General features: G+C 42.5%; 1 protein-coding gene across 1 annotated transcript in view; it reads left to right on the top strand.

The window, feature by feature from the left end:
• Window positions 1-20,439: 20,439 nt before the first annotated feature.
• LOC107324276 (amine oxidase [flavin-containing] A) overlaps window positions 20,440-23,212 on the top strand; it is a 42,600-nt gene continuing 39,827 nt past the window's right edge. The window contains exon 1 of the mRNA XM_015884172.2: window positions 20,440-20,892. Within this exon, the coding sequence (XP_015739658.2) occupies window positions 20,463-20,892 (430 nt within the window). The 5' untranslated portion in view covers window positions 20,440-20,462. The remainder of the gene's footprint in view (window positions 20,893-23,212) is intronic.

Raw genomic sequence — 23,212 nt, 5'->3', positions numbered from 1 at the left:
CAGTGTGCTCTCATTGGCCACTGACGATTCAATCAAGCTTTTCCTGGAACTGTAGTGCTACAGATTCTATGGCTTCATCTTAAGAGCAAATCTATCAAGTTATTCACAGTCACCCTGGAGCAATGGAACTCAGCTTTCCAGCACAAGCTCCCAGTATGTTGCTGGACTTGGACAGAACAACATGGCAGGATGACAGCAAACAAATGAATGTCAGTACTAAAGGTCTGGAGGATTTAGCCATGGCACTAAAAGGAACTGTGAACATTTTACACTGTATTATTTTTCCCTTGGAGTAAATTTAGCCCAAATGTAATGTAGGAAGGGTAGGAAGGCACCACAGAAATAACTCCAGTGTAAACAAACTCTCAATTGCCAGCACTGAAAAAGCTCCACAAGTGTGGAGGTTCTTCTCAGAGTGTTTATTGCTAAGCACAGGCAATAAGGATTTATTTCTATGTCTTCACTGTTAGACATAATAGCCAAACAGAGATATGAAAGACTCAAGCTGACACTCTGGCTGAAATCTATTGCTATACCTAATTGCTGTATAACCAGTCGTGGCTAAACAAGAAATCACCACTGTGGCTATAAATTATGTATTTAGATAAATAAATAAACAGGCAGCCTTATGCATTCAGCTTTCCCATTGCTATATGTGGTTTCCCTGAGATACTTTTTGGTGCTTCCAAGTATTCCAAGCTCCCAAATCTTCAGTCACATCAGGACGGCCAGTTTTTCAGCAGGTTGAAAAGCACCGACATTTTGTTTCACTGAGTCCAGAGAAAATCTGTGTGCATTTGGGCACTTCAGAGAATTGGATCCAAACTACACTTAAGGGGAAAGATTTTTTGATGAAATATAGAAGGTATGGCCTGCATATCTACTATCATAAAACATCCAAATATCCTCCTTTACAAAGACAGGAAGACTCATTACTGTGTTCTGGGTGCTGTCCAATCCTGCCCTGCAAAATGAACCCTCCTCCCCCTCCTCCCCTTTTAGCCTGTGTAGTTAAAAAGCTCCTGCTTTCCAGCCCACTGTGGAAGTAATTACTGCTATCTATTCTCATTTGCAGCACTCTTTGGTGTCTTTTGGGAACAAAAGAGAGTAAATGCACACAGAATATGATGATTATCCATAGATTTCATATTTTCTGGATGAACAAAGGGAACAGCAGGTTACTAGTTATTGCTACATGAACCTTTACACTTTGTTTGCTCTATCCTTGTGGTGGTTCTGATTGGTTTCCCTTCCTGCTGTTGCTTGATACAGTGGACAAAGTTGACTCTGACACTTTGTAACTCCTTTTATAGGCTCAGCTCTCTTCGGCTCAGGCGTGCCTCTCTCCCTTTCAGGGAGGAAAAGCAAAGCTAAGGGCATCTGCACTAGTGACTGGCTCCTTCCAATTTTGCCCTGAGTTTATTTAATGTAGGCCAGTAAGCATCTCTTTGCCTTGGAAAAGCCCCTTTGCCACAATTTATACCTACAGAGTGAAGCATCTATCTGTTTTTCCTATCTCCTTTCAAACTCAGAGTATGAAAGCGCTAGTACCTGTACTTTAAGTGGAAACAAAAAATAGAAGGAAAGAAATAAAGGCTTGAGACATCACTAAGAGAAAGATACTATAGCAGACAAATGAAAGATGGCAGATCTGGGTCCAGTTTGTAGATAGTTTCTGTGCTGGAACTTCAGGACCACGTACAAATATTTAAGTTCCATTTTAGTGCAATCACCTTCAAGTTTTCTAATGTCCTTATATGAGATCTTTTCCTTTTCCCCCCACTCCTTGCAAAGCACACCAACACAGGTTGTAGTCAATAACAAATTCTCCAGAAGACAGGGCCTTTTTGCCCATCTTACACTCTCAATCTGAATATTTTGCTGCTTCTGCCTCATATCTACCTCAGTCCAGGACACAGCCAACACTTTCTGAAGGCATTGTATCACCACTTTCTGACTGCAGCTCTTTGTCATCTTGTGCCGACAGAGCATTCAATGTCCAGCCATCAACAAAAAACAAATGAAGGCATCAGGTCAGATTCTCAGCTTCATCACATCCCATCTTCCTGATGAACCCTTCCAGAGCCAGCCATTTGATTTACAGACTACTTCACGCCTCTTTGCCAGCATGCTGTATAGCTGTGGATAGACACTAACTGATAAACTTTTTTTTAAAAGCCTAGCAGGTCTTCTCCAAACACGGATAAAATGTCTCTCCCTGCTCCTTCTTATTTTAGCAAAGAAACTGACTCAATTACCAACTCTGTCAGATCCCGTTTCCCCTTGACTTGGTTTATTTTTCTGTTTCCAACCACATAGCCACCAGATGCAGCCTGCTGCTGGTTGAAGGAAGTCAGTTGCTTTTTTTCAGCACATACTGACTTCTCCTTCCAGACCATCCTGTCAGGTAGATTTAGGTAAGATATACCAAAGAGGGAGCTATCATTAGAAGCAGAATATTGTATTGATCACTGCATTCAGTTACAATATAGACATTTGGACTTTGAACAAAGTCAGTCAGACATTTAGGTTGTTTGGTTTTGTGTGTGTGTGCATTTGTTTGCTTGTTTGTTTCAATCTTTATTCCCTTTTTTTTTTTTTTTTTTTTTGGTAATTCAAGTAATGCATGTGAAATAAGGGTTAGGAATGTAATTTCATGCCTAATTAATCTTGAAATTACTGGTTATGTCCACCAGTTGAAGAATTGCTAGTGGACTAGTTCATGGAGTTCAAACTTTTTTAGTTCAGTTAATTCATTAACAACAGATAGCACAAAGCATGTTGGACTTCAGCAGTTCTTCATTAAAGCGATCAGTTAACTTTCTGTATAGCCTACCAAGTAAGTCATCTCTAAGTGTAGTTCTGACAGCATGGACAGGAAATGGTCCAAGTATAGGCACAGAACAGAAGAGCTGAGGAGAAGAGAGCGTACATAAGAACCTGACCTTGCATTAATTAGAGCATTGCTACACAGGTGTCACTTACTCATTGATGAGGACAGCTTAGAATCACAGACTCATAGAATCATTATGATCGGAAAAGATCTCTAAAACCATCAAGTCCAGCCATCAGTCCATCCCCACCCTGCCCACTGCCCATGTCCCTCAGTGCCACATCCACACAGCTCTTGAACGTCTCCAGGGATGGTGATTGCACCACCTCCCCGGGCACCCTGTGCCACTGCATCACCACTCCTTCCAAGAAGAAACTTTTCCTAACATCCAATATGAACCTCCCCTGATGAAATGTAAGGCCATTACCTTACTTCTAATCCAGGTCATCCTGGGCATATCCCTCCCTACCCTTTTCTTCATGTTTGGCTCTCACAAGCCATTAAGTAACCCCAAAGACATAATGAACATTAAAAGTGTGGGGACTCAAAGCAGACACCTAGATGCACCTTGACCTTCAGCAGATGCATCTCCCGAAGCTCACAGGTCAGCACAGCCCAGTTTTCATGCCCTGTGCTGAAGTTAAGAATATCAGAGGACTCAGCATTTTTTCAATCAACAGTTCCTTGACTTAGTATAGCCTAGTAGAGTTAGCTGGCCACTGTGCAATGAAGTCACTTTGAAGTAAATATTAGAAAAATGCCCAATTTTAATTCTTATACCTTATAACTCCATCTGGGACTCTTCACATAAAACAAATATTACCAAAAACCTTAAAACATAACGTTAGACCACATAAGAAAACAGCACATACTGAATACAGAAATCTGTGGGAAAAATTTCTCTATTCTGTCCCCAAGGGAGCCACTAACCTCTGGAAGCCCTGGAAGCGAAACAGGCAGAAGTGATCAACAAACTCCCAGCGCCTGACCGTAACCTTTTCTTCAGACCCCTCTGTATCCCATTGCTTCCCTCTGCTCAGTTCTCACACTGTGCCCTGGACCTTTCAGCTCTGCAGCAGCTGGAGCTTGATCATGCCTGTTCCCCTGCCTGCCTGAATCCATACATCTGCCCTTATGAGCACCTCTGCCCAAGATTAGCACTGTTAATGGCATCATGCATAGTACTGGAGTATTAGTGGGAAGATATAGATCTAATGATATTAGTCTAAAGTATCCCCAGACATTCTCTATCAGTATTATACATGCTGCACAGTGTTCTTCTTAGAGCATTCTAAATTGGTAAAATAATGTCCAATGCAGAAGAAGCTGTTTTAATGTATATATATGGGTGGGGGGGGGGGGGGGGGGGGAGGGGAATTAAATATTCAATTAAGACTGACTGGAGTTGAGTCACTGATAATGAAGGTTGTTCAGGCCCAGTTCTTGAGAGAATGCCACACTCCAGTTGGGATGCAGGACTAAGGAACATCACCTGTGTGGCTTTTGCCATCTCTAAGGAGGCTTTCCAGGAGGTTCCTCAGAACCACAAGTTTATAGAAGCTCTTGAAGAGAAAAAAAAAAATCACTGAATTTTTGAAAGTTATAAAAACTTGCATAGTCTTTGTAGTGTCATAAAATTGTCATATCTTTTGAAAGAGGTGATGGCATTTTGTCTTTCATTATAGGTTATTTGATTCTTATTCTGTGCAGGAGCCCACTTGGGAAAGGAGTATGAGTATGTAACAACAACAAAAAAAGAACAACCACAAGCCCTTATGTCCATTAATGTCTGAAATCATAATTTGGGTTTAAAGATCATCAGTGTTATTAAAGATCTGGTACAGCTCTGGAGTTTTGCTTTTCAGGCAGGCAGCCAGCTGTGAAGGAAGATGCTGTCACCTTTACAGAATGATTTCTGAAGCTTTCACAGAATTACACTTTGTCTCCTGAACACTTAAAAGATGCCAGCAGCAGAGAGTGGTAGGACTTTTAAAAGCCTCATTATATCCATTAGCCAAGGGACTATGTGCTTCTACACTGGAGCATGTCTTTCACAGCTGAGAAGTGGCCCACTGGGAAAGCAAATGCCTTAACATATTCCAGCCAGCTGGTGAGGAGTGGCATGGGTCCACTCAGCAGCTGGATACTGTGAGGTTCAGTTTCCCAAAACCTAACTTCACTGCTTTCCTACATGGTACAGAGATAAAGCACGCAGAGCATCTCACAGACTGCTGTCCCATGTGGGACAGAGCCCTCCTTGTCCTGTGTTTACTCAAATAATTCATCCCTAAGGACACTTTAAGAAGCCTGCTCAGCAGAAGCAGGAACAGCATAATCTGTCCCTGTTCCAGTCTGTGAACACAAATACTAACAAAAAGCATCAACCAAACAAAGTACCTGACAAAAAGTGAGGGTAAGAATGAAGGAGAGAATGGCCAAAAGCACTGGTGCCAGAGGAATCATAGTGGGTCTCACTGCCTCTTGTGGACACCACTGACTGCTCCTTTCCAACATCACCGTATCAGATAATGATACTAACTGACAACATTCCTTCAGCTTCTCCAGGCTGAGCAGTTTCAGCTCTTTCAGCCTTTCCATATCAGAGAAGTCATGGAATCATTAAATCACTGAATCATCAAATGACTTGGAAGGAACCATCAAGATGGGACATGGCTGATCACCAACAAAATGCAAGCAACAGAATGGAGACTAATAGCTCAAGAATCAGATCAAGGAGCAAAAGAAGTGGAGAGTGACAGCCCATGATTCTGGATAACTATTATCACTGGTTTGGCTTAGATAGCTTCCTAGCTGTTAATTAGTAGCGAGAGTCTACCACTATAATTTTTGTTCATATTCTGAGAACAGGAATGCTATTTTTCTTAGTTTGTGAGGTATCTATCACCCACTATTCAAAGTTTGTTACAGGGAGCTTCTGTAGCCCCCGATATTAATCCTGTAGGTTAAGCTGAACCAGCTTATGGTTTTATTTTTGAATGTCTACATATAAGTTACCAGTGTCTCATGAGAGATAATGGCTGTCATTCAAGCACATACTCTTTCATTCCTCTTTCCAGATATAACTGAAATTGTAATTTCCCCCAGAAAAGACTGTAATGCTGGCTAAATCTTTATAGAGACAACCTATTTCTTGCATGTTTGTCATGGTTTTATAATTTTGTAATTTTGCTATCAGTATTCCACATCATAACATCATATAAAGCATGAATAATTTTACCGAACGTGCAACTTACAGAAGAGGACTACATATCCCAGAGAACATCATGGTCAGAGATAAATCACGGGACCAGGGCACTATATAATCTCACTCCCAGGCTGGACTGACATTTTTTTGAGTTCTGGCATTCAGGAGAGCGTGTGGGAGCCTTCCAACCGTTTCGTTGTTCCACTGTGTGAATCTTAGCACTGGTTGAATTTAAATATAAACAAAATTGAGTTCTATCTCTTGCTCACTTTACCAAGCAGCAACTCTCCTGTGTCATAGCCCATACCATAAGCACTGGAGCACTCTGAGGTAGGGAGCCAAGAGGCTGTGGCAACTTCCTCCTCAGAGCTCTTGAGGATTTAGGACAGCACCTCCTTGGGATCATAGGATCCAACTATTGCAACAGCCCTTCCAATGCTATGGAAGGCCAGTTATCCTCTACCCCAGCCCCATGGCTTTGTATTCCCACAGGACCACATCCCGTCTTGGCCTCTACCACCACAGCAGTGCCCAGAGGAAGCATGGGACATGACAAGGGAGGTTCTGGCAGGATCTGCCCATCCAGGCTATGCAAGGGACAAATAAGGGTCAATGAGGTAAATGAAAACAGTGCGGTAGTAATTGTCCAATTGGCCTGTGGGCCTGTTCTTACTGCTGTCCCTGGGAGATAACTTGCTATTTGCTTTCCCAGCTATGTCTGGAAAGCAACACCTGTTTTATAGTACCTGTCTTACAATACCAACACAAAACAGTAAATGGATCTTGAATAATGCATTTGCAAATATTGTGTAAATATTTTATGTGTCATCCAAACTGTGACGTGGTTTGGAAAGAAAGAAGGAAAGCATTTCTTACACTTGAGTATAAGTGCAGCAGATTAATGTGAAATAAGATCTGTGTTTTTAATTGTCATGAAACATTTTGTTTCCAGAAGCTTGCTCCTGAGGGTGCCATACGTTTTTATATAAATGATTATGCTTGGGCAGAAATCATAATTGCATTACTGGAAATGCTGTATTTTTGTACCAGATGCCTCAGGCTTGACTGTAGAGAAATAGGAATAAAGAAAGCAATCCATGAAAGTTCAGGATTTCTCTTCTAAGAGGCATGCCAGAAATCTGGGAAGTTACTACAACTACTGGATTCTCCAGAGGTGTGTATGTCTGAGAGGCAGAGAAATTACTGACAATTTTTGTGACTCCACCAAAATTTCTGAGGTTTCTAGATTTTGTAATTAAACTTTTAAAGCAAGCAATGCAGACAAAACAACTGAATTGAAATTCTTCCCTCTTCTCTTCTCTTCTCTTCTCTTCTCTTCTCTTCTCTTCTCTTCTCTTCTCTTCTCTTCTCTTCTCTTCTCTTCTCTTCTCTTCTCTCTCTCTCTCTTCTCTCCTCTCTCTCTTCCTCTTCTCTCCTCCTCCTCTCTCTCTCGCCCTCCCTCTCTCCCTCTCCTCTCCTCTCCTCTCCTCTCCTCTCCTCTCCTCTCCTCTCCTCTCCTCTCCCTCTCCTCTCCTCTCCTCTCCTCTCCTCTCCTCTCCTCTCCTCTCCTCTCCTCTCCTCTCCTCTCCTCTCCTCTCCTCTTCTCTCCTCTCCTCTTCCTCTCCCTCTCTCTCCTCCTCCTCTCCTCTCCTCTTCCCTCTCCTCTCCTCTTCTCTTCTCTTCTCATCTCTCCTCCCCTCCCCTCTCCTCCCCTTTCTTTTCCCCTTCCCCATTCCTCCCCCATCCCTTCCCCTTCCCTACTACTATTTATTTTCCTTTTTTTTTTTCCCCTTTTTCCTAATTGTCAGAAGTTTTAAGACCATTCCATGACATACACAACACCTGTCTGATGGTGCTTGGACAGATGGAAATTGGAAACTGGAAGCTTCATGTACCCAAATATCTGATGCCCACGTGGACCCATTCTGCCACCTGCTCACATCTCTGGTCATCACACTTCACTCATCAACAGCTTTTGTGCTGGGCACAAAAGAGACACCTCCACAGCAAAAACCTGTCCTTGTCCTGAGTTTCATCTTCAGGGGTAGCTGGAGAATGACTGCAAAGCCACAGAGAGGTCCTTCCTCTCAGCTAACAAACTGTTGTAGGGTCTGGAGCACTGAGGCAAGGAGAACATCACAGGTAGCTGGGCTTCACAATTGCTCCCAACAGTCCTTCCAGAGCATCAGTGGAGAGGAGGTATGAGTTGATGCAGACTCTCCCTGAAAAGTGAGTTCTCTGTTCTCCTCCTTCTCAACATGCAGACAGACCAAACTCAATGCTTGGTGACGCTAAGCCTCTGGGATGAAACATAGCTGCAGATGCCTGTGAGATGAGCCATCTTTGTTTAATATCTCAGTGTTTTATGGTCCAATTTAAGCAGATGAAGCATTTCCAATGATGTGTGAAAATGGAAAAATAACTGGGGAGAACTATTGTGTTTATAAACCTCAAAGGCTGACATCACCACATCTGGCTTTGTAGAAAGCTGTTGGTTGCCTCCAAACTGGGATTGTTCTTCTGACAGCAAATAAAAGCCTATGCCATAAGCTGAATTATGTATGCTGAATTATACAAGGAAAAGTGCCACCTTATGGCAGTGCATCATTTAAATCACAGCTTTGAATCATCAGTTTGATTATTAGACATTAGTCCTGCCTGTGCAATGCCCAAGACATTGTGTTTGCTACAGGAAACAGGAAGGGTAAGAAAAATAAATTTTTCTTGCTTGCCTATTTTAACAATAGTATGTATTGTGGGAACATAACTTCTGTTCATTGAAATGAGAGAAAGGTTCAACTAAATGCTGTATTAATTGCTCTAAGAAAGGATTCACAGCTCCTAAGAAAAAATCAGAAATAATAACTTTTTAAAAATGAAATTATCAGTTAATCTGGAATTTAACAGGTGCACCAGGATTTTGATGTTTTCTGCCTTCATGCCATGACAGCTGCAAAACGAGACAGGAAAAAAGCATCTTTGCTTCTTTTCTCCCCCTTACCCCTTTTTTAGTAGGTGCTTAAAAATACCTGCCTGAACAGATTTCTGCTAGATAGATGGAAAAACCATTATCTACCTAAAATTCTGCTTGTTAATGTATTGGTTAATTTATAATAGTATTTTCCTTTTCTGAATCAGCATTTTCATTTGGTTTTGTCAGCTTCTGGTGTAATAGATTGTGGAAGTCCTACAAGTACGTGAGCTTTGTATACCCTATATTACTTTTAATGTGCCCTTGAACTCAGAGGCTTTGTGTGCACAAAGGCACATGTGAATAACTTTTTTTTTTTTTTAATGTACTTGCATTTTCTCTGCTACAGGAATCCAGGAGTGTGAATGAGATTTTGGCTGCAGTCATCAATGCCAATTGTTTACTAGATATAACATTGTCTCACAGTTTGACAGGCTGACAGCTGGCAACTATCAAAACGCAGGTAAAGCTAGAAGCATGAAAGTTGGAGAGCTACCTGAGCCATCCACATATTTCAGACTAAAAAACAGTCCTACCTGATTTATTTAGACAGACATCAATGAGGAATTGCCCAAAGGAAGTACAATAAAGGCAGCCAAATTTTGTTGGGGACAATAGCAGGAAGGAAAATAATAGTAAGCAGGAAAATACAATATACAAAAATATACCCTTCTCCCTGTGAGCCTGAATCTCTCTTCCTTTAGTTTAAAGCCAACCCCCCTCATTTTATCACTATTTACCCATGTAAAGAGTTGATTTATCTCCTGTAAATAGTCTCAATTTAAATACTGGACAGTTGCTCTTAGGAGACCAATCTTCTTCAGCATGAACAAGCCCAATTCCTCTTGTCTACACAGCAGAGGTGTTCCAGCCCTCTGAGTATATTTATGACCCTCCTCAGGACCTGCTCCAACATATCCTACTTGTGCTGGGGGTCCTACCAACCCCCACTCGGTATGACCAGACTGCAGATGTCCTGTGTGTCCCTCCACAGTGCTGCCATTGCAGAGGCGTCGCAGTACAGTCTTGCAAGCACCTTGTGCTCTTGGGCCACTAGAAAAGTGCATCTCAGCAGAGGAGAGGCCCGGGACCCTCTGGGCACCTCCTACAGACTGTAGTAATCTGGGGTGCCCACCCTGGAGCCGCTTGTCTCATGTAATTCAACACTTCATTGTGAAGACTACTTTGCATACCAATTACTCAGTAAGCATCAATCTTACCTAGTGCCCTCTGGATTTTGCCTTCTGACACTTTTCAATTTATTTATCTTGAACACAATGGAGAGACTAGAACAATCCTACAGCAATAAACAGTTTGGCATGTTTCCTCTTAGAGTGAAAATGCACTTTTTGAACTGCGGAATCATCACATACGTGAACTTTTATATCTGTCTGAACTTTTGACCTATGGAACATTTTATCTGCAGGCACAGCAAGTTACACAGCAGTAAATCAGAGTCTCTTGAAAGGAGAATTTTAGCTCCTCTGCAATTGTTCTGGCTTTCAAACATATTTATAAGGAGCTGACACCCAGTTACAAACCTTTTCCTGAGAAAATATTCATGTAATGATGCAACAGCTGCTGACATGAGATTCATTTAGGAAAGACAAAGAACAAGCAAAACCACAATAAATCTTGGGGAGTGAAACTCCTGTGTGTCTATGGGCTAGAATATTGGCATTAGTGTGAGCCACTCCCAGTAGATTCTGTTGCTTTTTTTTTTTTTTTTTTTTTCCCATGCCTGTTTGAACCACAACACTATGAAAGACCTGGGCTTGTTTGCATTGCCCTAGGAATGCTTTTCTAGTTCACACCTGGATCTCCTCAGGTTCTTTGTTTGTCTAAGGTGTGCTGATCACAGTTAGATCCCTTAGTCACTTACTGGAAATAACCCATTTATTAAACATTCTATCAGGACTGCTTTCGCCTTTCTATGCTGTTTTCCCCAGAAGAATAGGTATTCATCCATTATAAACTGTGATATCTATGGAGTAAAATATGTGTATTATGCGCAATGCAGGGTGAGTTTTTTTTTCAATACATGTGTTGTCCTGAGCTATGCAATAAAGTGAGAAAGTGACTGGTCGCCCTCTGCTCTGCTCTTGTGAAGCCCTATCTGGAGTAACATGTCAAGGACTGGGACATGCAGCACAAGAAAGACATGGAGCTGTTGAAATGGGTTGAGAGGAAGGCCATGAAGATGATCAAAGACCTGAGTACCTCTCCTATGAAAACAGGTTGAGTAGGTTGGTCTTGTTCAGCCTGGAGAACAGAAGGATCTGGGCAGACCTCACTTGTGGCCTTCCAGTCCTCAAGAGGAGCTTATAAGCCCCATGAGGGCTAGCGGCATCCCTGCCTGTATAAAAACTAGTGCGACAGTAGGAGCAGAGAGGTAATCATCCCCCAGTACTCAGCACTGGTGAGGCTGCATCTCGAGTATTGTGTTCAGTTTTGGGCTCCTCACTACAAGACAGATATTGAGGCCCTGGAACATGTCCAGAGAAGGGCAACAAAACTTGTGAGGGGTCTGGAGCACAAGTCTTATGAGGAGTGGCTAAGGGAGCTGGGATTGTTCAGTCTGGAGAAGAGAAGGCTCGGGAGACCTCATTGCACTCTACAAATTCCTGAAGGGAGGTTGTGATGAGGAGGGGTTTGGCCTCTTCTCCCAGGCAACAAACAGGACCCGAGGAAATGGATGCAAGTTGTACCAGAAGAGGTTTAGACTGGACATAAGAAAGAACTTTTTCTCTCAGAGAGTGGTCAGGCACTGGAATGGCTGCCCAGGGACGTGGTGGAGTCACTGTCCCTGGCAGTGTTCAAGAGGCGTCTGGATGAGATGCTCCAAGAGATGGTTTAATGGTTTGTTGTAGCAATGGTAATGGGAGGACGGTTGGACTGGATGATCCTGTAGGTCCTTTCCAGCATTGTGATTCTATGATTCTATGACAAGCAGCAGGGAGACTGACTTTTTATATGGTCTGATAGAGACAGGACAAGGGGGGAATGACTTTAAACTAAAAGAGGGAAGATTCAGGTTAGATGTTAAGAAGAAATTCTTTCCCCTCTGGCACAGCTTCCCAGAGAAGTTGTGGTGCCCCATCCCTGGAGGCATTCAAGGCCAGGTTGGATGGGGCCCTGGGCAGCCTGAGCTGGTGGGGGGCAGCCCTGCCCATGGCAGGGGTTGGGATGGGTGGGCTTTGAGGTCCCTCCAACACAAGCCATTCTGTGATTCTGTGATTCTAATGCAGCAAAGTCTTCACTGCCCAGGCCAGACACGTGCCCTGGTACACACTGTGCTGCATGCCTGTGCTAAGAACAGCAGCAACAGATAGATAAATCTGCCTTCTGCTGCTGCTGCTGTACATACATTTTGCATGGCATTTGGCCCTAAGTAAATCAACATCCCAGAGGCAAGCAGCTCCTATCTGAGAGCAGTTCTCTCGTCCTCCCTCTCTGTCACCTTGATGCTACAAATTGAACTTTGATTGCTCTACTGCCCATATCCTATGCAGCCTTCTGAGGCCCTGAAGACTCATGCTGCTTGCTGTGTATAATTGAATGCTGCAGGGCATTGGCACGGCTGCATACCTGTTTATTAAACACAAAGGTTTATGCAGCCAGCCATTTCCATTCACCTTCAGAGATGATCTTTTTTGAAGCTGGCAGGGGCTACCACCATAAAGTGGTGGTGTCAGTGGGTATCAGCATAGGATGCAGCCAGGTTTTTGTTCTTAGACTGGAAGCATGTTGCCAGGATTACCCTGATCACAGATTCATTTCAGGTTGTTTTTTACCTACCGTTTTTTCCCCTCCAATCTGCAACCTCAGACACCTTTTCTCTGAAGCAGTCAGTAGGAATTAATTGTTTACTAACTGACATAGTGCAAAGTAATTAATAATATTCTAGAGCATGTTTTGATATCACCAGATAAGTGATATTGACCATCATAAGTACTGCTAAAGTCAAATACGTACACCAGAGGACAATAATAATTACTAGAAATTCGTAGGAATTCAACCCATTTCTTTCACAACTGTCAGTTACAAAATCTGCCAGTTTTATACTCTGGCCTAGTAATTTATTGTCTAAATTTCTAGGGAGAAAGTTAAATCTATCCCAGCCAAAACCAAGACAGAGTAACTTTGCCAGGCGTACAAATGGGTATGATGTTATTCCCAATGTCTATTTTAACACCCCAAATTATTTGGATGGATAACACTGTTTTAGGGTCTGGGATTCTATATTTTGGTTTGCATATAGGAAAACAGGATAACCTCCAGTCAAAAACTTGTTGAAAAAGCTGAAATGACCCTTTTTGTCCATCTCAGTTCAGCTGCCTGACAGACATGGGAGAACGTGTCAGTGTGTTAGATTTCTACCTGCCACTGCTTAGAGATGGGTCCAGCTAAATAGCGCCTGAGATCAATGTACAGGGCCAGGAGAAAGGGATATGATCCCCCAAATCCCTGCAGTGAGTTTGTTTTTTGCGAGAGGTACTGAGAGTTTATGTGTTCAGTGAATCACTCACTAATCTAGAAGGGACACAAAGCCATCCACATGTCAGCTGACTAGTTCCCACACAGGATTTACAGAGAACAACCTTTATTTCTTTTTGGTTGCCTTGTATATGTTTCCACCTCCATTTTATCTGCTAGGGAGTGTGAGGACATGACCAATTTCTCTGACCTACTTTAGGTCAGAGAACCAACCTTTTGATGTGTTTTGTTGTTGTCGCAAAGGCTGGAGTTCAGTATCTGTAACTGGACTCATTATACTGTCTGGTGTTCCACCAGGCTTTTCCTTACTCTCAGATCAGATTTTATTGTACTTCTCTGCTTTTTAACTGACTCCATTAATGATCTCCACTGATCTCCCCATATTCCTGTAATGGCTGTTCTGCTTCTAACATCCCGCTCAAACTGCAGCCAGGCTTTGTGATCTCTAACCAATTCTGCTTCAAATGGACTGTCACAGATTGTTGTTATATCTTATGCAACCTTTGATCTTATCTTGAATTATACCAGCAATCCATGAGCTGTGTACAAACCACTTTTCTATGGAGTTGGTAATTAGAGGAACACTTTCTTAGTATCAGCAAAAGTGCATTGTAAAATTGATGTATAATAGCGATCTGATAGTGCGCTGGTGGTGAAGGGCACACAAAGAACTTGATAACCAGCTCTGACTCTGTACAGTATAAGTCTGCTTCATGTGCACTAACGAACATGAGCAAAGTTCAGCTCTTCACACATAGTCATATCTACTAGCTGGTACATGCATTGGGTAATGCCAGCACTCTCCCCTCCAAAGGTCAGAAAACATGCACGTGGTATCTGAAAAGCAAGTCTAGGCAATTCAGCAGGATTTCTAAAACTAAGAATAAAATGAAAGTTTGTTTAATACAGCCTTGGATACAAGAGCCTGGTCTACCTAAAATGTACAGGATAAATATTAAGCCCATGCCTGGGGAGGAACTGAGTCAGGGAGGGAAGATGCATCTTTCCCTGTTTCTAGAGGCAAAAGATGCACTACCATGGCTTCTCCATTCCTTCTTGGGATCTCTGCATGAATTTTAGTCAAAACCCTTGCAGATATCCCTAATGGGCAGCTTTTAGGACAGCTCCTTTCCAACACAACCAAGCATGCTCTGAACAAGAGGCATTGCCACTTTGCCTCCATTTTGCTCCTTCTACTGCACATTATTGCATCGCAGATTCTACACAGCCAGCTGCAAAGGTGGACAGAAGTTGCTCCAGCAGTCTGAGCAGTGTCTGAACCCCAAAACTAACACTAAGTATCGTAGAGGACTTATTCAACTTCAGCTTGTTGAAATAATTTCAGAGAGCTTCTTTTGTTTGAAAGCAAATAAAGACACACACACATATATATGAAATTCTTATAACTACAGTCACTGAATGTATTCTGTCTCAGAGTTATTAAATCCCTTTATAGACAAAAGAGTTATAAAAATAAATTGGAGAGAAGGGGAAAGACTTCATGTCCATCTCAACAGAACGAAGATACATAATTAAAGACAAGGGCTAGTGAGTTACCAGCATTATTTTTTGAATCATATCTACTAGCTTTAACTTGAATTGCTTCCGTGTTTATTGTTAGCATGAGTCAGCTCTCTGAAATTACATTTCTCACCTGCCTTGTGTTAAAGTATGTGTGGGATTTGCAGATTTCTAAAGGCATCAATAATGTTTGGTGATCTGGTAGTACAGCCCCCACAAGATGTTTATCAAGAGGTTTTCTGAAGTCTGTATGTGCCACTGTAATGGAACAAAACTAGTTATTAAATTCTAAAGATACCTAAAAAAAAAGTTGTTTTCTTTCAGAAAAGCTGTAACAAGAAAAGACTCAGTCCTGGGAATGAAAAATCAGCTTATCACACTTCATATACTTCTTCCCAAGTACTGTATCCTACACTCTGCCATGTGGAAGAACCACTTCTTTGTGAGAATGCTGCCTGGGAATATTGGAGTTCTTCTCATATATGGAGACTTTGGCTATGTGTCACCCAATGCTGCAGCCTATCCAGTGCTTATAACATGGTGCTTGAATTTTCAAGATCTGTATCAATCAACAATATTTGACAGTTTTAAAACTCACACAAAGAGAAGAACTTGGTTCTGTTAAAAATCAATGATAACCTTTGTTAGACTGGACAACTGCTCAGGAAGGCCACTTATAACTCTTTTGATAAAGTAATTCAGTTTCCTGTCCAGATTATCTTGTGAATGTTGGTGTCCCATGTGTCTAGGTATGTTGTATTACAAAATGAAATATAGTGTTGGAAATATTTTACAGAATGAAATTATTGATAGCATACTTTCACTAAAAGAAAACATATATGTAACTCTTTGGTGGTTAAGACTACCTAAAAATCTCTTATTCTAGTCCACAGTTTTGAGGCAAAATATCTTTTGGTGGAGACTTTATCCAGTCAGTATGTAAGAATTTACTTTGGGCAACAGTGAACTTCATTGTGTGTGTATGATGACTTTTCCCTCAACCAGAATTTTTATTCTATCCTCTGTCACAGAGCTGCACTTTGTAATTTGGATAAATGTTTTAAATATATTTGAGTAGGTTTCCTTGTGGACATTAAAGCTGACCTTTCAATCAGGGCTTTTAGAAAATTCCTGGCATCCAGTTCTCCCCATCCCTATCCAAATTTTCTAGCTTCCCAGATGCAGCACAGCCATGAGTGATTCATTCTGCATCCAGCACAGCAGATGGGACCAAAGTCGCTGGAGCATAGCAGGAGATGGAAAGCAAATGATTTAAGTCAAGTACAGATCCATCCCTGAAAAACCATGCCAATGGTGGAGACCAGCTTGAAGCTCCTCTCTTCCCACAGCCCCATGTGTCGCATCTCACTGCCACCACCTCACACTAGGGATAGGCAGCATCTGGGAACAGAGGGTAAGAAGCACGAGTCAAGGAGAGGGTTAAGTGCTAAATTTTTATTGCTGCAATAATTGACTGGGTTATTCTTCAGAAGGTTATGGTGATAAGATATATATATATATAAAATCTATTCAAATGTTAATAACCACAAGGGATGATAAATTGCTTCAAGATGCTTATTCATTGATTAAAGCTTAGTGCAGGGCTTGAAACAGAGATATCCAGGAAGCTTCAAGCCCCTATAATTGTTGAAAACATGCCAATAAAGATGAATAACGATGAATAAATGTGTCCCAGCCACGTCTGTGTGCAAAAGCCTGTATCAAAGCAGTTAAGACTATTTTATCATATGGGAATGGTGATTATTTCCTGATAATTTTGAATACATGCCTAAGTAAGAAAGTGGACTTGAAAAGCTAGGAATATACAACTCAGTCAATAAAAATGTCCATTAATGATCTACAATGCTGTTCACATCTTGATTCTTCCCAGTTTTTACCAAACTCTTGCGTAATCTCTTTACCATTCCCCTCTTAAGACTATTCCAGTTGACTGAAATACCTGTGTATCCAAAGAGCCAGGGAGAGCCAAAGAGATGATTGACATCCTCCAGGATACTCAGAGGACATGGGAATATGAAGGCAGAAGTTCAAAACCCACTATCCAGTGTAATGTTTTTAATAGTTCCCAAAATACCTCCGACAGAAGAGTGCAAGAGGCATCTTTTCCAAAACAGCCAAGCTGGAAGATGCACAAAACACCCAGGGTGGACTGTGATGTTACAGGTGTAACTAACATCACTTGAAAATGTGGCAAGTTCCAACTCAGTATGAGGAGAAACAGTTCCACTGTGGGGTGGTCCAAACTTGAAGCAGGTGCCTGGAGGGGTTCTGGAGTCTCTGTCCTTCAGTGCATTCAAAACTAAGCTCGTCCAGCTTAGACACCTGCTCCAGTGGGATGACCTTTGAGAAGGAGGCAGGACTGCCTTTTCTTTTCTACTTGAGAACACATTTTCCCTATTTCCACTCTCATACATCCCTTGGAGGGAATTTGATCAGGGATTGTTTGTTTGGGTATTATTTATTGGATTTTATAGAGCAGCATTTCCTTTTATACTCATAGTATAAACATGGTATATTTACATGTGCTATTTTACTATTTATCATTTTTTATTAGTGATAAAATCTACAAGGAAAAAAAATTACTGAGGACTCTGTAAACATCATTAGTATTGTAAACTAATTGAAGATCTAAAATCTGAAATCTATTGTAATACTGTCTAAGATACTTCTCCAAAATGGAAAGCTGTCCGTAAAACATACAGTATCACATACAGTTGAGGCTTGAGGTTGCCGCATATTGTGCTCACTGTTGCCCAACTAATATGCTCATATCAGAACTATTAAGTCTGATGTCTGGAAGAGTTTGGGTTATTTTTTGCAGTTTTACATGTTCCAACTTGATGTAAAGTAGAATATTATTCATGTCATTGCCAGAATGAGTAGATTTTGGCATGTAGATTTAAGTGAATCAAGCTTTGCAAAATGCTCTGATGTTTTCTTGAGAGCTCATCTTTGTGCCTGCAAAGGAGACTGTTAATCAACACGGGTCATGAACTAATGGCAAAATTTAAGCTGGTGGTAACAGTGAAGATGGTGAGTTCTAGGATACTTCAGCTGTCTCTGTTGACATCGTTAAGATACAGGAAATACTTAGCTTTAGAGGTAGCTAAATGGCAGCAATTGTGATCTTAATGACAATCAGTCTTCTAGGCATAATGCATTTTTGCTTTGCAGCACTAAGTTTCTTTATATTTATCTGTTGAAAGACACTCTTAAAAAACAAATACACAGTGAAGTAACAAATTATACTGGGCACATGAATCAACAACAGAGAATGATTTGTTTGTTTTTTATTTTGACAAAAATAGCTTATTTTAATGCCAATGTTTTTTGCCAAAGTCTGTGTTCTGATACTCAACTGTATTGTCAAAATATGGTAACAGTGACAACAGGGAGAAATACAAAATATCTGTGCCTTCCCAAATGATTATGGCTGATTTTACTCATCATTTGAGGTAATAATCAGATAGAAAAATAACATGTGACCATGGCTATGGTGTAACCTGAGACAATTGACTTGTTCACATCAACAACTGATGGGCAAAACACACTTATTACAACAAAGAACGTTTATTTTGAATACTTTTTTTCCATGTTGTCTGACTAAGAAATGAGTGCGTCTTAGCTCATTCTTACATGGCTGTTTTTTCAATGCTGACATAGCCGTGATATCAAGCGAATGTTTCACTGTACTACTCAACACCTTTATGTGTGGGGTTGTGTGTTTTAACTGTTCATTTGTTTTGCTGGTAAAAGTGAAAATCTATGTCAGTCTTGTGTCACTATATATATATTAACTTCATATTAACAATTATACATGTTCTCCAAGCTCAGTAAATTATTACTGCAACTCATTCACTGAAGCAGACATAAATCAACAGGGCATATTGCTAGGATGCAATTTCAGCAACAGTAATTTCCTATAGTCACCCTCCAGAGTTGCTCACTGGTTTTATTTGGTAGTACATAGGGAATGGAGGCCATTGGTGAGCACTTCTTTATTATTAATCTCTCTGTTCTGAGCAACAATTAACTTCTTTCCAAATCAAATTTTACCTGCTTGGTAAATGCAATGTGTGTAATTTGTACTTTGATGACATTTCTCATCATTAGAGCTGCACTAGGTAAAGCCATGTGAATCTCTACTGCTCTTTAGCAAGCCAGCTGCAGCTGCATTCAGCAGCAGAGATTTTTTTATTTATTTTTTGGCAACCCCATCTATCATCCAGTTATCTAGATGCACACAAGTTTCCTCATTAGTGAGGAGGATGTTTTTGTTTCTCTCCACCAAACTTGGCTTCTGGATATTGAGGGAAGTGACACTTGGTGACGCTTTTTGTTTGTTCAACTCTCCATGACCCACTCAGCAGGGCCAGCAGAGCTGTGAGAGTGGTTCTCTGTATCACTCTCCAGAAGCAGAATTGTTTTCCCCTAGTGAACACAAACAGCTGTTGGTGTGCAGCATGTTCTGCTACCTATCATTCACCATCCTGGGCCGTCCCCTTTGAGCAAACTCTTCTCTGGTATGAAGCAGAAGCATTGTCAGTGACAATGAGCTGCTGTATCAGTCGGTGGTCTCTGTGAGAGAGCTGTCTGTCAGTTTTGCATTAATATCTGGCACTTGTATGCCTCCACCTCACTGAACTAATTCTGCACACCCTTCTTTTTGTAGAATAGAATCACAGAATTGTTTGAGTTGGAATGGACTTAAGGGTCACCTGGTCCAATTCCCCTGCAACAAATAGGGACACCTACAGCTACAACAGCTTGCTCAGTGCCCCATCCATTCTGACCTTGAACAGCTCCAGGGACGGGACATCCACTGTCCCCTGGGCGACCTCTGCCAGTGCCTCACCACCTGTATTGTAAAAAAACTTCCTCCTTGTGTCTGGTCTAAATCTCCTGTATTTGTGTTTAATCTCCTCATGGAGATTAGTGGTTTCATACGTATTTTTGCCTCTGGTCACTGCTTTCTTGCTTTGGCATAATTAGAACAAATCAGAAGCCCTAATTGTCTCAGCTGTGGGAAAGCCGAAGCATTTCTATGGGCATTGCCTGTGTAGCATCAAACTCCCATTCATTCCTTTGGTCCTGCACAGGTATGGAGGTGACTGTGGAAACCGACATGTCTTGGAACTTATATCAATATTTATCATGAAGGAGCATTAGGATTTCCTATAATTATGTGAATTTTAAAGGTCTTCTGTGCTTACCTGGAGGGTGATACACAGGAGGTCTGCCTTTTTTTTTTCTACTTAGCTGCCCAGAGATGACATTTACACTTCAGCAATAAAAATGGGCGAGCTGCAGAATGCACCATAACCTCACCACCAGAGCATAGTAGTACAAGTACAAACAGAACCGGTATTTTGCACTCTAGCTGTTATTGCAGGCTTCATCGTGGGGAATACGTGATGGTTAACACTTCGTTCTCCAGCTCTCTAGTGCTGTTTGTTTCTAGCTTTGCTGCTGCCACCTGTAACCAGAGTCCCACTCATCTCCAGGTGCCCCATGCTCACTTTCAGCAGCGATCAGCACAGCAACAACAGCACAGAAGCTGTATCGCCTATGACCCCCCTTACACCGCACCCACCGTGATACCCGACCGCCCCGTCGGGCCGGGAGCGTGGTGGACCGCGGGTGGAGCGTGGCTTATCGAGGTCCCTCCCACTGGCGGCGCCCATTGGCAGGCGGGGCGGGCGGGACGGCGCGGCTCTGTCCGTCTACCGGGAGCCGGTCCCGATCCGCCGCTGAGGAAGGGTGGGATGAAGGCAGCGGCCGAAGCGAGCGGCAGGGCTATGGCCGAGCCGTACGACGTAGTGGTGGTCGGGGGCGGTATCTCAGGTGGGTTTGAAAGAGCGTGGCGTCGGTCTTCGGTGAGACATAGCCGCCGGGAGCGGTCCCGGGGCTCATCCAGCACCGGAGAACGGTGCTTGGGGCTGCGGAGCGCCCGCTTGGGTACCCGGGATCGCCCCGTCCACGCGGGCACCTCGGGGGATTGGGCGGTCGTTCATGGGATGTCGGGTCTGCCGTCGCTCCGGGTTCACTTGGATGGGAAACAGGAAAGAAAGGAAAAAATCCCATGTGGGCGTATTAGGATGTGTCCGCTTCCCGTGTTGGTTTGCACTTTTTGCTCGTCGGAGAGGAATCTGTAGGGAAAAGTGACTTTCTAACGTCTGCGGGTGTGGAAGTGTGTAGGGATACGTGCCGGCGAGTTTGAATCTCGAGAACGACGGTGTTTTGCATCGGTGCTTCTTTGAGTTGCTCGTGCAGTGCGGGTGTTGGTGCTCTTTTGCTAAATGCTGCCGAAAGGCGGCTGGGAATACCTGCACTGACTGATTGGTCGCTACAGGTGGTGTTGCTGGGAGATGCACTCTGCAGACAGCTGAGTTCCCCACAGCGGTGGGTGCTTCACTCCTTAGCAGGACAGTGAGTCCCAAAATACGGCTCAGATCCATTTCCCATAGAAGCTGTGGTGCCCCATCCCTGGAGGCGCTCAAGGCCAGGTTGAATGGGGCCCTGGGCAGTCTGAGCTGGTGGGGGGCAGCCCTGCTCATGGCAGGGGTTGGGGCTGGGTGGGCTTTGAGGTCCCTTCCAATCCAAACCATTCTGTGATTCTGTGATTAAACTGCAGTGAATTTATACACAAAGTAGTATGGGTTTTTTGATTTTACCAGATGTTTTCCTGGTAGCACGAGTTATTTGCACTTCATCTTTAAGGTTCCTGTAAGGCACATAGTCCACTTAAGGAATTACCATGAATAATGTGTGGACTGAATATGGTTTCAAGGGCTCTGCGAAGCTTCTCATCCCTGGAGGGCACATTGCTCCTCTGGCTTTCCAGTCTACAGTAGGAATTTGGAAATTAAACTGGACATTTCTATTCGACATCTGGACTCATAGTGTGAGCATCAGTAGGTTAGTTCGGAACACTTCATGGATTAAAGCCTACTGTCAAGTCTGAAATGGAGTCAAGCAGGAAATTTCAAGGTGTTGAAGTCCCTGAAAGTTTGTCAGAGGCATTAGGAGGACAAGTAAACACCACAACACTCTTTAGGTACAGTAACATTTTTCTTGCCAATGGAAACCCTTATGTCATGCCAGTGGCATAGTTTGCCCCTTAAGGATTAGGACATACATCACTTAAAGAAAGTGTCTGTAGAAAAATGAACAATAAATGCCTTATTTCATAATTAAACCATCTTTAATACTGAATACTAATTGTAGCTGGGCACAGTAATTCCTGTCAGCCCTTGATTTGTTTTGCCTTTCACACAGCTGCTCGGTCTGTACCATGATACCTACACCCCAGCTACGGATGAAGAGCTGATTTCTGCTCTTATAAATGGATATCTAAGATTTCGATTCTGGTGAGATAAACAGTAAAATATGCTCTGGTACTGGCAGGATTTCCCCCTCTACATCTCTCATCCCAGAACTGACTTGCTGCTACTTGTTTCTCTGAAGATACATTTCCAGATGGCTCATCTGATAAGGTTACTCTCTCCTCTGCTACTGTTATATTCTTAATACTCTACTTGATGCTTACCAGAAATGATAGGAAACATTGGGATAAACCTGTTCTTTTATACATGAAATGTATATGAGAGACGAGCAAGCTGCTTGCTATATTGTGAGAGCTTCCCAGTGATGAGACAGTGGCTTTTTAAAGTATTCATATTGTGCCTAACAAAACACATCTCAAATCGTGACTGGCACCTCTGGAGGTATCTGTTTCTTGGAAGGAGGAATGGCCTTGAGAGATAGTTCCTGTAAAAGCCACTGCAATCTTCTTGCCCATCCTCCTCCTGGCCTCTGTATACATACATCTGTATGCATTCTGCACCTGTAGGAAGAGTGCAAGCTGGGCACCAAGGGTGCTTCTTGCACTGAACCCTTTGTGGTGGGAAGAACTCTTGAAAGAAGAACTCTGCTTTGGTGGCCTCTATCACTGGGATCTTTCTGCTGTACTGTGTAGGGTTGTGTTCAAGCTGTCTAAACTGCCCGAAAAAGTACCTCTAGACCCATGCAGAGAGAGAGCTGCAGAGCTTGGGCTTAATTTCTCTTTTTACATGTGTGCGCACATTAAAAGGGTGGATAGTGGCCAGTAAAAGCCCCAGGAACATGTTTGTGTCATGCTTAATGGATAGTGTCCACATTCTGC

The sequence above is a fragment of the Coturnix japonica genome, chromosome 1 (genome assembly GCF_001577835.2).
Source record: "Coturnix japonica isolate 7356 chromosome 1, Coturnix japonica 2.1, whole genome shotgun sequence".
Lineage (NCBI taxonomy): Eukaryota > Metazoa > Chordata > Aves > Galliformes > Phasianidae > Coturnix > Coturnix japonica.
This window is presented reverse-complemented; position numbering and strand designations above follow the sequence as displayed.